Below are 23,125 nucleotides of genomic sequence, written 5' to 3'. Positions count from 1 at the left end.
AGCCACCGTCGGAAGATATTGGTTTACTTCCACTTATTTCTTATAGTCGTTGGTAATTAGTTGGATTCGTGATTGTCCAGAGTCTATTGCCTCTCTTTTTTTTTATTTTTTTTCCCCAGAAACATCTTATATTATATTGAAATATTGGATATGAATATTTTCTGTTTGGTTTTTATGTGATTTATTTTTACTAAATGCATCTTTATCACTGCAAAAATTATAGATATTTTCAATAAAATATATTTGAAAATCTATAAAGTAAGACTAAAGAAAATATTTCATCTAACCCACATAGCAATTAATGTGTGGCCACGAGCATTAAATAATATATTTTTTGTTATAATATAAATTGTTACGGTGAAAATAGTTTGAATCATACTCAAAATTAGTTTACTACGTACGTTTTGGTTTTGAGCCGAGTATGATATTTTTGAAATTATATATATAATGGATCAACACTAGTAAATCTAATTTTTGGAGGATAGTATATTAGCAAGAGTAAATGATTTATTTGGTGATATATACTCCGAAATATCAAACTAAAACAAGCTCCAACATTATTCAAGCTCAATATCAAACTAAAACATGCTCGAAATATATAAATAAATTCATCTGTACAAATATATTTCAAAATATTTTATAACATTTATTCTTGTTTAATTACGTGCTCGATATCTATCTAGTTTTCAAAAGTTGATCCGCAGCCAACATGATTCCCATTTCCTTGGAATAATTGTACAACACTTAACATTGAATTTTCTAGAAATCGAAAAATACCATGAATTGCTCCCATTTAGGCTATATTCGACTAGTCGTTTAACAGAAGCTTTCGAGCGTGAACAGTGAGGTGCACTGGGCAAGTGCGTGCGTGCGTGCGTGCATTGCAAGGCTAAGCGTGCTTGTCTTCGGACGATAACCCCTCGAACGAGGGCTTGCAACTTCACCAGACTTTTCTGAATGCCTTTCTAGCCTGTATAAATATATGCAAACATGCATTATGTTATCATAAGTAATATATGGTTTAGGGCATGTTTGTCCAATAAGTCTGACCAAAATAGATTTTGATTATCTGTTTATTAAAAGTAGGAATTACTAAAATAATTTGTCATTGTCCGTATTTGGAATCAATTTTTCGCCTGAGTGCTGCCATCTTTTCAAACATATGGATAATATTCAATACTATGTTATGAGATACAAAGGAAGACAAGTTATTACATTAAGAACAAATTTTGACTCATAAAATAATCAAATTTCAATTCAAGCCAACTTACAAGATCATTTTCGTCTTTTCTAACAAAATTCTTTCTATATATATATGTGTGCGCGTGAATAAGTAAGACAACCATATCTTCTCTTGACAAGAAATCTGTACCCATAGTCTCTTCATACAAGATGTTGCTTATTTCATTGCTGAATCTTCCTTTTGTTGTTGTTGTGCACAATCACAATACTAGAATCGCTTTCGTGATCGGATGATGATCGTTGGAAAAGTTTTTTCACGACGATTCGAGATAGAGGTTTTTTTTCCGTTCCTGTAATGAAACCCATTTTGGCTGTCGGCTTTGAGATTTAAGAATTGTTAAATGTTGGGACTATTCAAGAGTAGAGAGGGGAATGAGTTGAGTGGGTAGCATGTTCTTCTATCATCGTGCATGGATGAATTGTTTGGGTCTTTTGTCGTGTATCTCTCGCGAAATACCTATATTGCCCTTGCTAAACACGTTTGTTTGGATTTCACGGTGGTTCTTAGTTCATATTTCAGGTATGGAACTGAAATTTGAATCAAGAAAGATTTTAAAGTTTGAAATCGGTCATTTTTTTTTGTAGGGAAAAAATAAACTTTTCGATCTATTAACTTGTTACATTTTGAGTTTTGATCGACTAAATATTTAAAATTTTACTTTAGTATAACTTCAAATAAATTGCTAACAATACCGAAATTTTTTTGTAAAGATTGAATTATTATTATTATTTTTTTTGAAAAGATTGAATTAGTTTTGGTCTTATCAATGACATGTATTTTGGACCTTCATACAGAAGTAATTGCGTAACTATGCAATATTTTGTGAAAAGTAAAAATAATTTCAATGTCTCGATACCATAAAGATTTTGAAGTTGTTTTAAGAACAAATATGCATTTGGACATATATTTAAAATCGTTTTATAATTAAAAAGTAGTATGTTTCGATTTTTATCGTTACCTTTATTTCTGAAATATAAAAAAAAAAACTCTCAATTGTTCTTTGTAGAACACCTTTTTAAAAATATTTCACAAAAAATTTATCCAAACACATGCTTTTATTTTTTATTTGTAAAATACTAAAATATTTGCTCAGCCGAGCCTTAATTTGTTTTGGTTCAGAAAATGTAGTTGAGATAATTTTCTCCTAATTTTTATTTTCGATTCCTTGAAAAAAAAAAAAGAAAAGAACCGCTAATAAGATGAATATACTTTTTTAAAGAAATTATTGCAAAATGAATGATAATGCATTCTTTTTCAAATCCAAAAAGTAAACAGTATAAAGTTGACTGTCCTACTTACGCAGTGATTCTATCGATCATGTATGTATGGATTGGGAGGAGGACTCTCCATTCTCATTGATATATCATAAAAAAGTACTTTCATTTTATCTCTTTAGCTTAGGAAAGTTCTTTAAAAAAACTAGCTTTCTCACGGACTTGTAGCCAATTTTAGAATTCTCAAATTTTTCATATGATTGAATTGAAATGGTAGTTTGATTGCTCACTTTCTTGTTAGCCATTGGACTGTGAGAGATTTTTTTCATTACATGGTAAACAGGTGATTTCGATTGTCATAAAAGATAATCTGAAATCCGATGTTATAAATTAAAATACTTACACTTAATAGATTTTTTTTTTTAAAAAAAACAAGAATAAAGAGTACACCAGATGAGCGTTAAAATTAAAATGGTTAGAAAGTGCAAAGCATGGTTGTGAATGAAGTGAAAATCAAGCAAGAAAAATTGAACTTTATTGATAAATAAACTATGGAACAATATTTATAAATGAATAAGAATGAAAATATATTATGCGCCTGTACTAATTTGCATAATTTACGATGATTTATAGGAATAGTCAAATTATCCACGTCATACAAGATGGATACGATACAATGCCATGTAACAACACAACTAGTGATGATAAAGAAAATACTAATAGCAAACAAACATTGTGTGTACGTAGGATCTGTGAGGGAATACAAACCACACCTCAAAATTTTCTTTACAAAATCGTGATCAAGCGCAGAGACCGAACACGAAAGATGTTGCTCAGAAACTACATACATAGAGCTGCACCTAGCCAATCTAAAACTACGGATTTATTGAACAAATAGAGAGGCCGTATACGAGTAAGAGGATATCATCAAGCTGGTGTTTCTTGCCGTACAAAAAGAGCATCAAAATACTCTTCTACACAACGGGCAAGAACCGTGTCTCACCAGCCAAGAGTCGATGCAAGGTAGATGAAACAAGTGGTGACAATGAGGTAAACTTCGCACGGTCTCCCCTAGCTGAAAGTCCTGCGTATATTTAAAAGCATGGGACAGATTCTTCTAAATCAGTTCAACTTGTCGATAAAAGAAGTCTATATACAAAGAGCTCAAACTTTGGCCAACACTTGAATAATTACAATGGCCTCTTCTGAAATTAGGTGGATATAAATGAATACCCACAACGAGTGTAGATGTAGGATGTGTCGTATGCGTAATTGCTTTGTCATAGAAATTACGCAAATTTCATAAATGTCACTATATAGGCCAAAAGTCAAGGTGCACTGATGTAGTTTATCTAACAAGAGACAGATAAAAAGGGAAAGAAATTAGAACAGTACCTGAAGGCAAACAGAACAAGAGACTCCCTCTCCGGAAGTATCAACAATGTCGTCTCTTGCAACCCTTATCTTTGGGAACTTTTCAACTGTGTCTACTAACAAACCATTTGCCCCGCCAGTGTCAAAAATGTCGGGAACGTCTTCAAATGTTGTTCCTACAGCTCCCATCTGATTAACGAAGAAAATTTCGTAAGTCAAAAAAGTAAAAATACTGTCATCCCTATTTCAAAGAAAAGCAATCGAGCAGCATAATACCTGACTTTGCACGGCACTTAGCATAGCTGGACCAATAAGCTCGCGGACAAGTCTGCCACTTAGAAGGCTCACTATCACATCAATCTGTACAGTCAGATTATCAGCTCCAAACTCAATCAGATTACTAAACATGCTATAAATCTCGAAGATTGAATGCCAGAATTATCACGTCTGCAATTGAATAGTATTGACTCAAGATTATTAATCCATTCAATAGATAAGACTTACCAAATACAGGAGACACTGTATCCCAGATTCATCGGACTGCCACAAAAGAAGTGATGATTCAAAGACTTCGATGGAGTAAACAGCACCGGATATGGCACCAACCGAAGCCCCTCTAACAAATCCACTTTCTGTCTCTTGGCCAATAAGCGCTCCAGTCATTGCTCCCAATATGGTACCAACTGCATAGCAGGGACAGCTCCTTCATTAGCATAAAGAATAATTCGAGAGAAAGTACTACTAAAGATCAACATCCCTCTAAAATTCGGTAGTCGCTGCGTGAGACGTTTCTGAAAAAAATAATCATAAGGTGATTGAAAAATCACCTTAATCAACTCCAAAAACCTATACAGCACAAAATTCACATCCAAAATCCTACACCACACAATCACAAAGAAAATGAAAACTGCATCCTTGGGGTTCTCAGTATGAATGATGGTTTTCTTCACATTCTCTGTCACCCAAGGTCCAAACATAGCCTAAAATTATAATTTCTTTAAATGTTCTAAATCCCCAATATGCTGAAAACCCCCAATTTGCGGGACATAGCAAAAACCTAAACCCTAAAACAATAAAAACCACGGGAGAACAAATCAATGTTAAGGAAAAAACACATTATAATTATGGGGTGGGTGAACCACCAAACCCCTTGAATCGTGATACCCACCTGCATTAGAAGCGTACGATCAAACCAAAATCAAGAAATTGAATCTACAACCACTCAAAACCAAATGGTTCCAATATGTTGTTTGTACTTAAGAAGTCTACTACAAACAAAAAATGTTGAAACATATTGGAACCATTTGCAGCAAGGGAGGTGGAAAAGGAGTGTGGATTGGCAGTCCTCACTCACCCAAGGCACCTAAGCATGGCCCTCGTCCCCCTTCTCGTCTAAAATGCACTGAGATGCGCCAAATTGCAGCTGTTCTCTTCCAAGAATCCCCATTTTCTTCAAAATGTTTGGTGCCATCCTTTTTGCCGAAACCTGTCTGCAAATCCTTGGCTTCTAATAGAGCCCTATTCTACGAGGATGAACTGTGCCAAGCGGTTTGCGCAAAACAATCTTCGTTGATTTTTGCTGTTTTCTGGTATTATTTTTGTTCCATATATGTGTATAGCTAGAACATTGGCATGATTGCTTTTGGTATAGTTTCTGGAGATTTGGAGTAGGCCCGCCTGGTGAAATTTTCTAGTCAGTTTAGGTGCTTGTGATTTTGGGGCCTAAAGATTCTGTTGTCATATGAAATCCGCCGAATCAATAAGTGGTTGAACTTCTAGAACTTAAATATCATCTTGACCGTCGGTTGAATTACTGTTTGAACAGTCTAAAACACCCTGTGGATCACCAACTACTGCACCAACGTCGAACTGGTTCCGGATACATCAAATCCTGCATCAGCGTCCAATCTTAGTGGATTGGAGAAAGAGGTTTTCAAACAAAACAAACTTCTTCGGAAGTCATCTAACAAAGATATTGTCCAATCGATTCTGAATTCTCCCAACCGATATAATGTGCTAGTGCATTAGTAGGGACATAGATCTAACACAGTAGTCAATTTCAACTGGTTAATAAGACAAGACGAATCTTTAAAATATTTATTTCATTTCATGTTTTCTTATTCTATTAGGGTGTGTTTGGTACAAGTGATGAGATAAATAAATGATTAATTATGCTATAGATAATCAAACATTATGTGATACTATTAAGATTGTTTGGTTCAACATTTTGAATATGTGATTAGCTTTTAAATATTGATGTGAGTCTCATGTGAGACCGTCCCACGGATCATAATCCGTGAGACGGGTCAACTCTACCATATTCACAATAAAAAGTAATACTCTTAGCATAAAAAGTAATACTTTTTCATGGGTAACCCAAATAGAGATCCGTCTCACAAATACGACCCGTGAGACCGTCTCACACAAGTTTTGCGTATTAATAAATTTAAAATTATACCCTTGTTAAGTTTACTTATTTGTTGTGCTCAAAGCAATACATAATATTAGATAATAATAATAATAATGTAATAATAACGATATTAATAATCTCTGAATTAATATGTGTAAATATCATAAAATTAAATATAATAAAAATAAAAATATTATTGATAAGCATAACCCAACATTAAAATTTAGTTTTATTATTTTATTAAAATATATACAAATAAATTATTTTTTTTCAAATAAAAATATATCTTTATATTTTTTAAAGTTTAAATCAAATTAAATAATAATGATATATATTAAATATCAGGATCGACATCTAACGTACAACATTCTAAAATAAATTTTTTATTCAAGGCAAAAAACTTGTGTGAGACGGTCTCATGGGTCGTATTTTGTGAGACGGATCTCTATTTGGGTCATCCATGAAAAAGTATTACTTTTATGCTAACGATATTACTTTATTGTGAATATGAGTAGGGTTGACCCGTCTCACAGATTAAGATCCGTGAGACGGTCTCACATAAGACTCACTCTTTATTCAATAAATAATTAACACTCTAAGAAATAAGAGGAGAAAATGTAATTTATTAAGTTTTGATAGTGTATCTCCACTTGATTTGTTAGATTAATAATCAAATAGTTATCTAAAAAATTGGATCTTAAATCGGATCAAAATGAGTATTAAAACATCTAAAATTTAATCAAATATTGGATAAGTGTTTGACTATTAATCTATCATTGTTAATCCACTCAACCAAACACACCCTTAGAATATACTTTAAACCTTTCCTATTTAAATTGATTTTCCATAAACAAAGAACATTTTCATTTACCTAAGAATAAGAGAGAGGGATTCATTTCCTTGTACTAAAATTGTGCTATGATAACGGTACGGTTTATATTTTGTTTTAAGATGCGCTTTAGGTTTTGTATTTCATGATTCCGGGACAAATATACAATATTTAATAAAAATATTACCACCACTAAATTTTTAAATGGATGAGCTTATTGAGGACTTCTGAAAACATGTCTTTGATATTTCTTCTTATATAGAAAATTGAATACTTAAATGAGTTTATAATGACATAAAATGCACTCTTATAAAAACTCGGTTTTGCAATTTTCATAAAATAAGAGCAAATACGAAGTATTTGTTATAAGAGTTCGTTATGTTGTGGCGTTTACATGTGCCTGAGATGTGATAGAATAATATTAGATACAATCATCAACAGGAACACAAAAAAATAAGTGATATTTAGAACAAAATGCTACGTGTGTACCATGAATAATCTTATACGACAAAAATCAACTCTGAACATGTTGAAATCACCTCTATATTCTAGATAGCAGTGCCTAGATGAATCAGACCATAATAATAATTCTTAGGGTTGAACCAGTGACAAATACTTGTAGAGCCAATTTTTTCTAATAATTTTTTGGGCTTGAATCAATTAGTACATAAATTATTTAGAACAATTATTACATGTCAATTGACAAAAAAAATCTATTTAGTTTAACGTAGATTTCTATCATGATTTTTATTTAATTAAAAAGAATATTTTTGTCAATTGATTTAGAATGATTAAAGCAAATTATAATCTCTATATTATCTAAGAACAGAAGTAACACTCATGTTCTTATTCTCACCATATTTTCAAATTTTGAACATCCAATCCTTATCTATATTTTTGAAAGTATAGTTATGTTATACATTAATTATTATTTATTTAAAGTATGGTATTAAAGATAAATCGGCTATTTTTTAGGAAAAAATTAATATGACAATAGTAAATATTTATTCTTATTTAGATTATGTTATTTTTTTAGTAATTTTAGAGTAAGTTTTTTGTTTTTCTTATCTAATCTTGTATTGAGTTTTATTTAATTCTATCAAAATTTTCTAGCAAAAAGTTAATGTGAAACAATTTGAAATACAAAGATAAGATCTTCTTAATGATAATTTGGAGATAAATTATATCATCACCATATGTCAAAATTTTAAAAGTAAAACTTGATATAAATCACCTTATAATCATTAAAGATTTTTCGATTTTTAAAAACATAGGGCTTTGTTTTTATAAATAAAAGATATCGGATTTTAAATATCGATTATTTTACTTCTTTGTTTTTTTTTCGAGATATAAAATATTATTTGTTCCGATATATAAATAAATAAAATTAACCTTTATCTTTTTATCTTGATACTAAATACGTATATCCTAATTAAATCCGAGCTGTAATTATATTTGTCGTAGGAAACTAATTCCCCGCTTCATTGCTCTATATATATGCGGGGAGACTAGAACACTGCACTTTTATTTGCTTCCGAACAAGAAAACGGGCGGAGATAGGCGATTTTCGATTTCGAGTGGGAATTTTGGGTTTTCTTTAATCGATTCGATTGTGTTGGTGGGTTTGATGTTCAGTTGCCTGACCTATTTTTTTGTTTTCTGCAATGGCTACTGCTTCTGACTCCTCCGCCTACTGTTCAATCTGTAAATTCTGTTATTGATCGCCATTCACGGCTCGCGTCGCCTTGTTCATGTTCGAGTATCTCTGATCAGAAGCACGTTTTGCCTTCTGAAATTTTCCTAAACCATTAATCGCACCCACCTGCTAGTTTCTTGGCCGAGGATGGTCAGGCTGAGGGAAGTGAGAATGTTGGTGTAACCAAGAAGTGTGTTTGGAACAATCCTGCTAATGGTGTTGCTTCCGCAGGTTGGTGCTTTGATGGGACAGCATCTTGGCCTGATTTCTCCAAATCAGCTCGTGCTTCCACGAAGGCTTCTTCGAGTTCGACTGATTCTCTTGAAGAACTCTCTCACGAACCAATCATTCTGTCACAGGTTTATTATTTCTGTCATTGTTGTTCTCTATATTTTGGCCCTTTTAATCTACCTGTTCAATTTATCTGATGTTCTTAGTTGCTTGGGTTTATTATATATGCTTCTAGTGCTATTATGAACTCGATGATCAAGTTTTTCGTACAAGTTAGACTGCTTTCCTTACGAAATTTTCTTTTTGTGAATAATAGGGGACGTCAGTTGACTCTTGGTCTTCACAGGAAGTAGCAACAAATTCAGCTTCGAACCATGAATCTCCTATCCGCCAGTGTTCTCCGGAGCTAGGTGGTGACAGGACAAGTCACAGAAACATACAGCCAACGGCAGCTTTTCTCAAGCACCAAATTCACACAGTTCTGTGGTTGAAGCGTCTCCTTTTAAGCCAGTGAAGTCCAGCATCTCTTCGGGGGTATCTCCTAGGGACAACACACGTTGGGATGTGGACAGAGAGGAGGATCTCACAGTGGGCATGAGCCACACCATCCGCGTGGTCCTTTTAGAAGGAACAACAGTGGACCGCAACTTCAAGGGAATGGTTCTTCTAATCATGGCCATGGTAGCAAACGATACCAGGAACGTTGGATTGATGATTGGAGCTATAACCATCAATCTTTTGGCAGCAGAGTAAACCTTGCACACCAGCAGAGTGTCGCCTCTCGGCCCTTCATGACGTGGTCCAGTTTCAAGTGCTCCTTTTATTCCTCCACCTCCCCCTGTGGGTGCGCGCCCTATGGTCCCCCAGTGTTCTACAATGGTGAGGTTTGCTGCTTTGAGATACTTGCTTCTGTAGATTATCTTGCGTGCTAATTATATTTTGTTTCAATTTGCAGATGCTTCATCTTTTACGTATTTTGCTCTTGGACCCCACCCAGGTTCACCCGGCACATGCCTATGTTCCATATGCACCAATGTCGTCTCCCATACCTGATCCTCACTTGCCTTCCAAAATTGTGAAACAGATAGATTATTATTTTTGGTATGTTATTTTGTTATGCATACTAAATGATTCATCCGCTCATTGCTGTCTATTTGCGCATGGTATCAACGCTTGGATTTTCACATGTATCTTGCAGTGATGATAATTTGGTTGAAGGACACATATTTGCGCCAGAAAATGGATGTGGATGGATGGGTTCCCATAAACTTAATAGCAAGCTTAAGAAAGTAAGTCGGTCAATTAATGAAAAAATTCCTGCTTATGCTTATTTCTTTATCCATTTTATCTAAACTTAAACTTGCGATTCTTTTTTGATTGTTGGTACATAGAAGAGAAATTTTGAGGCTCTAGATCAGAAAGTTGAAAATATCAAAAGCTTGATTCTTTAATTGGAATTTAGTGAGCAATATAGGTTAAGAATTTTGAAATGTTTCGGTTTTGTTAGATTATTCTTGGATGAAATAAAATGACAATTGATATCTAACTGTAATACGCTTGAGTTTATCAGAAGATTTATATTGATATGGAAATGGTAAATTTGTATGACCAAGAATGCACATTAGAATCATGGTACACTCTTTTTAGTTGGTTTCATTAGGTAACAATGATACTATTTTGAGAATGAAGTAGCTTGGACGGGTTAGTTATTCATGTAAGTTGTCTTTGGAGTGGAATTTGGAGATGCCTGATCGGATCAAAGCATCTCTCTGGCTGAAAATCTTGCCTGCCATGATTTGAAACACCAAATCGACTGTTAGTGCTGCCATTTAACCTCTTATCATAGTCACAGAGGCAGCTGGATATTTTATGGCTGATCATATCAAACTTTTTAATGATTTGCCACCTATTACGATGAGACTTAACTATGAATACTAATATTATACATTCTCAATTTTTTCAGATTAGGGAGCTGACAGACAATGTCCAACTTATATTGGATGCTTTGCGAGCTTCGAATGTGGTGGAAATACAGGTGAAATGTATCGCATATTGATCCTCGCAATACCACTTTTCTTATAGTAAATCTTTTACTAGTAGTGTAGTCCAAAATTTTACTGAAAAAACAAGTGAATATGCGATTAACTTATGAGCAAAATCTGCTAATATCCCCTTTTCAGCTTTCTCATGCGACTTGTTCTATATATCTATAGACTTGTTATCCTTTGGGTATTTTGTAGACATTTCATCCCACGACATGCACTTTAGATAGAGTATTGGTGGTTTCTAACTCATCTAGGCGATTTTTTTCTTACTCTTGCAGGGAGAAAAGGTGAGGAGGAAGGGTAATTGGAGAAAATGGATAATGCCAAACCTTCTTGTATTCTACATGATCAAGTCCTCAATTTCTTTAATGAGCAATATAGGTTAAGAAGTAAAATCATTGAACGAGGAAACAACTGGTTCTTTAGTGGTTTTTTAAAATACAATTGTGCATTTTACGATGTCCTTTTACCAAGTACTCTAATATTTTGCCAAAAATATTAATTTCCCGTCAAAATGTTATTTCTAAAAAAGAAAAGATATCTCATTAATATTGAAATATATGTACTACAATAAATGATAATTTCAATTATTGTTTGTATTGATTATATCAATTCATTTAGTTCAACATTTGAATTTAATTCATTTTTATATTAATTAAAATATAATTTATATATATATTTTTTATTATTTTTTTATTCAAATTGAAACTAAACTTTATTGGAAAATATAAACTAAATTAAAATTTTTTACATTGATTATATCAATCAATTTAATTTGTGATATGATTTGTGTTACTATGATATATTTAATTTTTATTACAAACTGTATAAATAAATTTTAAACACAAATGATTGCAATGTTATATATACTATATATATCACCTATCCATTCGATGTGTAATTTTTCTATATTTCATCACATCCAATAGATGAGTGACACCTCATCGGTGCTCACAAAGTGTGTACGGTAGGTGTGCAGGATATCAAAATTAATTATATATGTGTGTGTGTACTGTAATAAATGACCACTTTAATTATTGTTTGCATTGATTATATCAATTCATTTAATTCAATTTGAATTTATTTAATTTTTGTATTAATTCAAATGTAATTTATGTATTATATGTTTTTTATTTTTTACTCAAATTGAAACTAATCGAAGATAGCCTAAATTGGGGGCAATCCATGGTATTTTTCGGTTTCTAGATAATCAATGTTAAGTGTTGTACAATTATTCCAAGGAAATGGGAATCATGCTGGCTGCGGATCAACTTTTGAAAACTAGATAGATATCGAGCACATAATTAAACAAGAATACAATGTTATAAATATTTTGAAATAATTTATACAGATGGATTTATTTATATATTTCGAGCATGTTTTAGTTTGATATTTTTGAGTATAAGAATAATGTGGGAGCATGTTTTAGTTTGATATTTCGGAGAATATATCACCCAAATAAATCATATACTCTTGCTAATATACTATCCTCCAAAAATTAGATTTACTAGTATTTATCCATTATATATATAATTTCAAAAATATCATACTCATCTTAAAACCAAAACGTAGTAAACTAATTTTAAGTATGATTCAAATTATTTTCAACATAACAATTTATATTATAACAAAAAAATATTATTCAAATGCTCGTGGCCACACATTAAACACTATATGGGTTAGATGAAATATTTTCTTTAGACTTACTTTATAGATTTTCAAAGATATTTTATTGAAAATATCTATAATTTTTGCAGTGGTAATGATGCAATTAGTAAAAATAAATCACATAAAAAAACATATTTTTATTCATACCACAATTCAATTTTTATAATATATATATATATCTATATATATATCCAAGCATTTTTCTCTAAGCATAAAGTCTCAACTAAAATAAAGAACCTTATCATGTTATCAGAATATTAAGTATCAACCAAAAACCCAACAGAAAAAATTCATATCCAATATTTCAATATAATATAAGATGTTTCTGAAAAAAAAAAAGAGAGGTAATAAACTCGGGACAATCACGAATCCAACTAAATTAGCAACGACTATAAGAAATAAGTCGAAGTTAACCAAAATTTTCAGACGGTGGCTATAGGAAGAAAAGAAGAATAGAAAAACTTTTAGCAAACCAAATCTAGTAAACCTTCTCTATCCAAAAATCCATTATTAGGGGGACTAAAATGTAGAAAACAAAAAAACTGTGCCGATGTGCCAAGATAGCCGTTGATGACTTCACCGCACAAGCTCGGAAAAGCAGCCTAAAATATAGAGTTTTTGTATGTTCAAAGTCCTCACTTATGTATCGCTAGAAACTATGTGTTTGTCTTTTCATCATGTATATGCAGACTAGAAATATTGAGAGATTGAGAACCTGATCCTGTAGGATACAGGATGGTTAGTGCTGCCATTTAACCTCTTATCATAGTGACAGAGGCAGCTGGATATTTTATGGCTGATCATATCGAACTGTTTAAATGATTTGCCACCTATTAAGATGAGACTTAGCTATGAATACTAATATTATACATTCTTAATTTTTCAGATTAGGGAGCTGACAGAATGTCCAACTTATACTGGATGCTTTGCGAGCTTCGAATGTGGTGGAAATACAGGTGAATGATTAACATGTTTGATCTTCGTAATACCACTTTTCTAATAGTTAATCTTTTACTAGTAGTGTAGTCCAAAATTTTACTGAAAAAACAAGTGAATATGCTATTAACTTACGAGCAAAATCTGTTAATGTCCCCTTTTCAGTTTTCTCACGCGCCTTGTTCTATATATCTATATACTTGTTATCCTTTGGGTATTTTGTAGACATTTCAGCCCACGACATGCACTTTAGATAGAGTATTGGTGGTCTCTAACTCATCTAGGTGATTTTGTTTCTTACTCTTGCAGGGAGAAAAAGTGAGAAGGAAGGGTAACCGGAGAAAATGGATAATGCCAACCATCATGTATCCTACAGGATCAAGTCCTCGATCTCTCAATATTTCTAGTATGCATATTAATGATGAAAAGACAAACACGTAGTTTCTAGTGATATTATTATCATAGGTGGGGACTTTGAACACACAACAACTCTATTAGGCTGCTTTTCCGAGCTTGTGGTGGTCTCTAACTCATCTAGGCGATTTCTTTTCTTACTCTTGCAGGGAGAAAAGGTGAGGAGGAAGGGTAACTGGAGAAAATGGATAATGCCAACCATCATGTATCCTACATGATCAAGTCCTCAATCTCTCAATATTTCTAGTTTGCATATACATGATGAAAAGACAAACACGTAGTTTCTAGCGATACTATTATCATAGGTGGGGACTTTGAACACACAACTCCTCTATATTTTAGGCTTTTTTTCGAGCTTGTGGTGGTCTCTAACTCATCTAGACGATTTTTTTTCTTACTCTTGCAGGGAGAAAAGGTGAGGAGGAAGGGTAACTGTAGAAAATAGATAATGTTAACCATCTTGTATCCTACAGGATCAAGTTCTCAATCTCTCAATATTTCTAGTCTGCATATACATGATGAAAAGACAAACACATAGTTTCTAACGATACATAGGTGGAGACTTTGAACATACAACAACTCTATATTTTAGGCTGCTTTTCCGAGCTTGTGCGGTGAAGTCATCAACGGCTATCTTGAAACATCGGCACATTTTTTTTGTTTTCTACATTTTAGTCCCCCTAATCATGGATTTTTGGATAGAGAATGTTTACAAGATTTGGTTTGCTAAAAGTTTTTATGTTCTTCCTTTCTTCATTTAGTCACCGTCTGAAGATTTTGGTTAACTTCCACTTATTTCTTATAGTCGTTGGTAATTTAGTTGGATTCGTGATTGTCTCGAGTCTATTACCTCTCTCTCTTTTTTTTCCCCAGAAACATCTTATATTATATTGAAATATTGGATATGAATATTTTCTGTTTGGTTTTTGGTTGATACTTAATATTTTGATGACAGGATAATGTTCTTTATTTTAGTTGAGACTTTATGCGTATAAAAAAATGTTTTGATATATATATATATATATATATTATAAAAATTGAATTGCAGTATGAATAAAAATGTGTTTTCTAATGTGATTTATTTTTACTAATTGCATCTTTATCACTGCAAAAATTATAGACATTTTCAATAAAATATCTTTGAAAATCTATAAAGTAAGACTAAAGAAAATATTTAATCTAACCGATATAGCGTTTAATGTGTTGCCACAAGCATTAAATAATATTTTTTTGTTATAATATAAATTGTTACGGTGAAAATAGTTTGAATCATACTTAAAATTAGTTTACTACGTTTTGATTTTGAGCTGAGTACGATATTTTTGAAGTTATATATATAATGGATAAACACTAGTAAATCTAATTTTTGGAGGATATTATATTAGCAAGAGTATATATCTGGGAACTTTGTCAACTGTGGTCTACTAACAAACCATTGGCCCCACCCGGTGTCAAAAAATGTCGGGAACGTCTTCAAATGTTGTTTCTACATGTTCCATCTGATTAACGAAGAAAAATTCTTAAGTCAAAAAAAGTAAAAATAACTGTTATTCCCTTCTTTCAGAGAAATGCAATCGAGCAGCATAATACCTGACTTTGCACGGCACTAAGCATAGCTGACCAAAACGCTCGCGGACAAGTCTGCCACTTAGAAGGCTCACTACACATCAATCGTACAGTCAGATATTAGCTCCAAACCAATCAGATACTAAACATGCTATAAATCTCGAAGATTGAATGCCAGAATTATCACGTCTGCAATTGAATCGTATTGACTCAAGATTATTAATCCATTCAATAGATAAGACTTACCAAATACAGGAGACACTGTATCCCAGATTCATCGGACTGCCACAAAACGAAGTGATGATTCAAAGACTTCGATGGAGGTAAACAGCACCGGATATGGCACCAACCGAAGCCCCTCTAACAAATCCACTTTCTGTCTCTTGGCCAATAAGCGCTCCAGTCATTGCTCCCAATACTGGTACCCAACTGCATAGCAGGGACAGCTCCTTCATTAGCATAAAGAATAATTCGAGAGAAAGTACTACTAAAGATCAACATCCCTCTAAAATTCGGTAGTCGCTGCGTGAGCCGTTTCTGAAAAAATAATCATAAGGTGATTGAAAAATCACCTTTAATCAACTCCAACAACCTATACCAGCACAAAATTCACATCCAAAATCCTACACCACACAATCACAAAGAAAATGAAAACTGCATCCTTGGGGGTTCTCAGTAGAATGATGGTTTCTTCACATTCTCTGTCACCCAAGGTCCAACATAGCCTAAAATATAATTTCTTTAAATGTTCTAAATCCCCAAATATGCTGAAAACCCCCAATTTGCGGGACATAGCAAAAACCTAAACCCTAAAACAATAAAACCACGGGAGAACAAATCAATGTTAAGGAAAAAACACATTTAATTATGGGGTGGTGAAACCACCAAACCCCTTGAATCGTGATAACCCACCTGCATTAGAGCGTACGATCAACCAAAATCAAGAAATTGAATCTACAACCACTCAAACCAAATGGTTCCAATATGTTGTTTGTACTTAAGAAGTCTACTACAAACAACAAATGTTGAAACATATTGGAACCATTTGCAGCAAGGGAGGTGGAAAAGGAGTGTGGATTGGCAGTCCTCACTCACCCAAGGCACCTAAGCATGGCCCTCGTCCCCCTTCTCGTCTAAAATGCACTGAGATGCGCCCAAATTGCAGCTGTTCTCTTCCAAGAATACCCATTTTCTTCAAAATGTTGGGTGCATCCTTTTTGCCGAAACCTGTCTGCAAATCCTTGGCTTCTAATAGAGCCCTATTCTACGAGGATGAACTGTGCCAAGCGGTTTGCGCAAAACAATCTTCGTTGATTTTTGCTGTTTTCTGGTATTATTTTGTTCCATATATGTGTATAGCTAGAACATTGGCATGATTGCTTTTGGGTATAGTTTTCTGAGATTTGGAGTAGGCCCGCCTGGTGAAATTTTTCTAGTCAGTTTAGGTGCTTGTGAATTTTGGTGCCTAAAGATTCTGTTGTCATAGGAAATCCGCCGAATCAATAAGTGGTTGAACTTCTAGAACTTAAATATCATCTGGACCGTCGGTTGAATTACTGTTTGAACAGTCTAAAACACCCTGTGGATCACCAACTACTGCACCAACGTCGAACTGGTTCCAGGATACATCAAATCCTGCATCAACGTCCAATCTTAGTGGATTTGGAGAAAGAGGTTTTCAAACAAAAAAACTTCTTCGGAAGTCATCTAACAAAGATATTGTCCAATCGATTCTGAATTCTCCCAACCGATTATACTAGTGCATTAGTAGGGACAATAGATCTAACACAGTCGATTTCAACTGGTTAATAAGACAAGACGAATCTTTAAAATATTTATTTCATTTCATGTTTTCTTATTCTATTAGGGTGTGTTTGGTACAAGTGATGAGATAAATAAATGATTAATTATGCTATAGATAATCAAACATTATGTGATACTATTAAGATTGTTTGGTTCAACATTTTGAATATGTGATTAGCTTTTAAATATTGAGTGAGTCTCATGTGAGACCGTCCCACGGATCATAATCCGTGAGACGGGTCAACTCTACCCATATTCACAATAAAAAGTAATACTCTTAGCATAAAAGTAATACTTTTTCATGGGTAACCCAAATAAGAGATCCGTCTCACAAATACGACCCGTGAGACCGTCTCACACAAGTTTTTGCGTATTAATAAATTTAATATTATACCCTTGTTAAGTTTACTTATTTGTTGTGCTCAAAGCAATACATAATATTAGATAATAATAATAATATAATAATAACGATATTAATAATCTCTGAATTAATATGTGTAAATATCATAAAATTAAATATAAAAAATAAAATATTATTGATAAGCATAACCAACATTAAAATTTAGTTTTTATTATTTTATTAAAATATATACAAATAAATTATTTTTTTCAAAATAAAAATATATCTTTATATTTTTTAAAGTTTAAATCAAATTAAATAATAATGATATATATTAAATATCAGGATCGACATCTAACGTACAACATTCTAAAATAAATTTTTTATTCAAGGCAAAAACTTGTGTGACGGTCTCATGGGTCGTATTTTTGAGACGGATCTCTATTTGGGTCATCCATGAAAAAGTATTATTTTTTATGCTGAGTATTACTTTTATTGTGAATATGAGTAGGGTTGACCCGTCTCACAGATTAAGATCCGTGAGACGGTCTCACATAAGACTCACTCTTTATTCAATAAATAACTTAACACTCTAAGAAATAAGAGGAGAAAAATGTAATTTATTAAGTTTTGATAGTGTATCTCACTTGATTTGTTAGATTAATAATCAAATAGTTATCTAAAAAATTGGATCTTAAATCGGATCAAAATGATTATTAAAACATCTTAAAATTTTAACCAAATATTGGATAAGTGTTTGACTATTAATCTATCATTGTTTAATCCACTCAACCAAACACACCCTTAGAATATACTTTGAACCTTTCCTATTTTAAATTGATTTTCCATAAACAAAGAACATTTTCATTTACCTAAGAATACAGAGAGAGGGATTCATTTCCTTGTACTAAAATTGTGCTATGATAACGGTACGGTTTATATTTTGTTTTAAGAGGCACTTTAGGTTTTGTATTTCATGATTCCGGGACAAATATACAATATTTAATAAAAATATTACCACCGCTAAATTTTTAAATGGATGAGCTTATTGAGGACTTCTGAAAACATGTCTTTGATATTTCTTCTTATATAGAAAATTGAACAAATGAGTTTATAATGACATAAAATGCACTCTTATAAAAAATCGGTTTTGCCATTTTCATAAAATAAGAGCAAATACGAAGTATTTGTTAGTTGATATAAGAGTTCGTTATGTTGTGGCGTTTACATGTGCATGAGATGTGATAGAATAATATTAGATACAATCATCAACAGGAACACAAAAAAATAAGTGATATTTAGAACAAAATGCTACGTGTGTACCATGAATAATCTTATACGACAAAAATCAACTCTTGAACATGTTGAAATCACCTCTATATTCTAGATAGCAGTGCATAGATGAATCAGACCATAATTAATTCTTAGGGTTGAACTAGTGACAAATACTTGTAGAGCCAATTTTTTCTAATAATTTTTTGGGCTTGAATCAATTAGTACATAAATTATTTAGAACAATTATTACATGTCAATTGACAAAAAAAATCTATTTAGTTTAACGTAGATTTCTATCATGATTTTTATTTAATTAAAAGAATATTTTTGTCAATTGATTTAGAATGATTAAAGCAAATTATAATCTCTATATTATCTAAGAACAGAAGTAACACTCATGTTCTTATTCTCACCATATTTTCAAATTTTGAACATCCAATCCTTATCTATATTTTTGAAAGTATAGTTATGTTATACATTAATTATTATTTATTTAAAGTATGGTATTAAAGATAAATCGGCTATTTTTTTAGGAAAAAAATATGACAATAGTAAATATTTTTTCTTATTTAGATTATTTATTTTTTTAGTAATTTTAGAGTAAGTTTTTTGTTTTTCTTATCTAATCTTGTATTTGAGTTTTATTTAATTCTATCAAAATTTTCTAGCAAAAAGTTAATGTGAAACAATTTGAAATACAAAGATAAGATCTTCTTAATGATAATTTGGAGATAAATTATATCATCACCATATGTCAAAATTTTAAAAGTAAAACTTGATATAAATCACCTTATAAATCATTAAAGATTTTTCGATTTTTAAAAACATAGGCTTTGTTTTTATAAATAAAAGATATCGGATTTTAAATATCGATTATTTTACTTCTTTGTTTTTTTTTTCGAGATATAAAATATTATTTGTTCCGATATATAAATAAATAAAATTAACCTTTATCTTTTTATCTTGATACTAAATACGTATATCCTAATTAAATCCGAGCTGTAATTAATTTGTCGTAGGAAACTAATTCCCCGCTTCATTGCTCTATATATATGCGGGGAGACTAGAACACTGCACTTTTATTTGCTTCCGAACAAGAAAACGGGCGGAGATAGGCGATTTCGATTTCGAGTGGGAATTTTTGGGTTTTCTTTAATCGATTCGATTGTGTTGGTGGGTTTGATGTTCAGTTGCCTGACCTATTTTTTTGTTTTCTGCAATGGCTACTGCTTCTGACTCCTCCGCCTCTGTTCAATCTGTAAATTCTGTTATTGATCGCCATTCACGGCTCGCGTCGCCTTGTTCATGTTCGAGTATCTCTGATCAGAAGCACGTTTTGCCTTCTGAAATTTTCCTAAACCAATTAATCGCACCACCTGCTAGTTTCTTGGCCGAGGATGGTCAGGCTGAGGGAAGTGAGAATGTTGGTGTAACCAAGAAGTGTGTTTGGAACAATCCTGCTAATGGTGTTGCTCCGCAGGTTGGTGCTTTGATGGGGACAGCATCTTGGCCTGATTTCTCCAAATCAGCTCGTGCTTCCACGAAGGCTTCTTCGAGTTCGACTGATTCTCTTGAAGAACTCTCTCACGAACCAATCATTCTGTCACAGGTTTATTATTTCTGTCATTGTTGTTCTCTATATTTTGGCCCTTTTAATCTACCTGTTCAATTTATCTGATGTTCTTAGTTGCTTGGGTTTTATTATATATGCTTCTAGTGCTATTATGAACTCGATGATCAAGTTTTCGTACAAGTTAGACTGCTTTCCTTACGAAATTTTCTTTTTGTGAATAATAGGGGACGTCAGTTGACTCTTGGTCTTCACAGGAAGTAGCAACAAATTCAGCTTCGAACCATGAATCTCCTATCCGCCAGTGTTCTCCGGAGCTAGGTGGTGACAGGACAAGTCACAGAAACATAACAGCCAACGGCAGCTTTTCTCAAGCACCAAATTCACACAGTTCTGTGGTTGAAGCGTCTCCTTTTAAGCCAGTGAAGTCCAGCATCTCTTCGGGGGTATCTCCTAGGGACAACACACGTTGGGATGTTGGACAGAGAGGAGGATCTCACAGTGGGCATGAGCCACACCATCCGCGTGGTCCTTTTAGAAGGAACAACAGTGGACCGCAACTTCAAGGGAATGGTTCTTCTAATCATGGCCATGGTAGCAAACGATACCAGGAACGTTGGATTGATGATTGGAGCTATAACCATCAATCTTTTGGCAGCAGAGTAAACCTTGCACCCCAGCAGAGTGTCGCCTCTCGGCCCTTCATACGTGGTCCAGTTTCAAGTGCTCCTTTTATTCCTCCACCTCCCCCTGTGGGTGCGCGGCCCTATGGTCCCCCAGTGTTCTACAATGGTGAGGTTTGCTGCTTTGAGATACTTGCTTCTGTAGATTATCTTGCGTGCTAATTATATTTTGTTTCAATTTGCAGATGCTTCATCTTTTACGTATTTTGCTCTTGGACCCCACCCAGGTTCACCCGGGCACATGCCTATGTTTCCATATGCACCAATGTCGTCTCCCATACCTGATCCTCACTTGCCTTCCAAAATTGTGAAACAGATAGATTATTATTTTTGGTATGTTATTTTTGTTATGCATACTAAATGATTCATCCGCTCATTGCTGTCTATTTGCGCATGGTATCAACGCTTGGATTTTCACATGTATCTTGCAGTGATGATAATTTGGTGAAGGACACATATTTGCGCCAGAAAATGGATGTGGATGGATGGGTTCCCATAAACTTAATAGCAAGCTTTAAGAAAGTAAGTCGGTCAAATTAATGAAAAATTTCCTGCTTATGCTTATTTCTTTATCCATTTTATCTAAACTTAAACTTGCGATTCTTTTTTGATTGTTGGTACATAGAAGAGAAATTTTGAGGCTCTAGATCAGAAAGTTGAAAATATCAAAAGCTTGATTCTTTAATTGGAATTTAGTGAGCAATATAGGTTAAGAATTTTGAAATGTTTCGGTTTTGTTAGATTATTCTTGGATGAAATAAAATGACAATTGATATCTAACTGTAATACGCTTGAGTTTATCAGAAGATTTATATTGATATGGAAATGGTAAATTTGTATGACCAAGAATGCACATTAGAATCATGGTACACTCTTTTTAGTTGGTTTCATTAGGTAACAATGATACTATTTTGAGAATGAAGTAGCTTGGACGGGTTAGTTATTCATGTAAGTTGTCTTTGGAGTGGAATTTGGAGATGCCTGATCGGATCAAACATCTCTGGCTGAAAATCTTGCCTGCCATGATTTGAAACACCAAATCGACTGTTAGTGCTGCCATTTAACCTCTTATCATAGTCACAGAGGCAGCTGGATATTTTATGGCTGATCATATCAAACTTTTTAAATGATTTGCCACCTATTACGATGAGACTTAACTATGAATACTAATATACATTCTCAATTTTTCAGATTAGGGAGCTGACAGACAATGTCCAACTTATATTGGATGCTTTGCGAGCTTCGAATGTGGTGGAAATACAGGTGAAATGTATCGCATATTTGATCTCGCAATACCACTTTTCTTAAGTAAATCTTTTACTAGTAGTGTAGTCCAAAATTTTACTGAAAAAACAAGTGAATATGCGATTAACTTATGAGCAAAATCTGTAATATCCCCTTTTCAGCTTTCTCATGCGACTTGTTCTATATATCTATAGACTTGTTATCCTTTGGGTATTTTGTAGACATTTCATCCCACGACATGCACTTTAGATAGAGTATTGGTGGTTTCTAACTCATCTAGGCGATTTTTTTTCTTACTCTTGCAGGGAGAAAAGGTGAGGAGGAAGGGTAATTGGAGAAAATGGATAATGCCAACCTTCTTGTATTCTACATGATCAAGTCCTCAATTTCTTTAATGAGCAATATAGGTTAAGAAGTAAAATCATTGAACGAGGAAACAACTGGTTCTTTAGTGGTTTTTTTAAAATACAATTGTGCATTTTACGATGTCCTTTTACCAAGTACTCTAATATTTTGCCAAAAATATTAATTTCCGTCAAAATGTTATTTCTAAAAAAGAAAAGATATATCATTAATATTGAAA

At 33.0% G+C, this 23,125-nt stretch overlaps 2 protein-coding genes across 2 annotated transcripts; one reads left to right on the top strand and one right to left on the bottom strand.

Annotated features, from left to right (window-relative positions):
• Nucleotides 1–3,052: 3,052 nt before the first annotated feature.
• On the bottom strand, nucleotides 3,053–4,599 carry LOC142534995 (NEP1-interacting protein 1-like). Its single transcript, XM_075641647.1, has 4 exons — nucleotides 4,336–4,599; nucleotides 4,108–4,191; nucleotides 3,853–4,020; nucleotides 3,053–3,541 (listed from the first exon to the last, which is right to left on the bottom strand). Exons 1-4 carry the CDS (start codon nucleotides 4,492–4,494, stop codon nucleotides 3,419–3,421), a joined length of 534 nt encoding a protein of 177 aa, XP_075497762.1. The 5' UTR covers nucleotides 4,495–4,599; the 3' UTR covers nucleotides 3,053–3,418.
• A 15,664-nt stretch (nucleotides 4,600–20,263) lies between these two features.
• Nucleotides 20,264–22,916, top strand: LOC142534988 (la-related protein 1C-like). The gene is made up of 6 exons (XM_075641638.1): nucleotides 20,264–20,653; nucleotides 20,842–21,406; nucleotides 21,483–21,630; nucleotides 21,729–21,819; nucleotides 22,489–22,560; nucleotides 22,848–22,916. The coding sequence occupies exons 1-6, from the start codon at nucleotides 20,264–20,266 to the stop codon at nucleotides 22,914–22,916; spliced, it is 1,335 nt and encodes a 444-aa protein (XP_075497753.1).
• Nucleotides 22,917–23,125: the final 209 nt, after the last annotated feature.

This window comes from Primulina tabacum, unplaced genomic scaffold (genome assembly GCF_025594145.1).
Source record: "Primulina tabacum isolate GXHZ01 unplaced genomic scaffold, ASM2559414v2 Contig777, whole genome shotgun sequence".
NCBI lineage: Eukaryota > Viridiplantae > Streptophyta > Magnoliopsida > Lamiales > Gesneriaceae > Primulina > Primulina tabacum.
Note: the sequence above shows the minus strand (reverse complement) of the source record. Positions and strands in the feature narration are given on the sequence as shown.

Bases quoted from the DNA above. Each gene is read 5' to 3' on its own strand.
- LOC142534988 (XM_075641638.1), top strand. From the start codon at position 20,264: ATGGCTACTGCTTCTGACTCCTCCGCCTCTGTTCAATCTGTAAATTCT. The intron at 21,631-21,728 runs GTATGTTATTTT...TGTATCTTGCAG, and splicing joins CAGATAGATTATTATTTTTG to TGATGATAATTTGGTGAAGG. The intron at 21,820-22,488 runs GTAAGTCGGTCA...TCAATTTTTCAG, and splicing joins TAATAGCAAGCTTTAAGAAA to ATTAGGGAGCTGACAGACAA.
- LOC142534995 (XM_075641647.1), bottom strand. From the start codon at position 4,494: ATGACTGGAGCGCTTATTGGCCAAGAGACAGAAAGTGGATTTGTTAGA. The intron at 4,192-4,335 runs GTAAGTCTTATC...CTGACTGTACAG, and splicing joins TACAGTGTCTCCTGTATTTG to ATTGATGTGATAGTGAGCCT. The intron at 3,542-3,852 runs GTACTGTTCTAA...AAATATACGCAG, and splicing joins CTTGTTCTGTTTGCCTTCAG to GACTTTCAGCTAGGGGAGAC.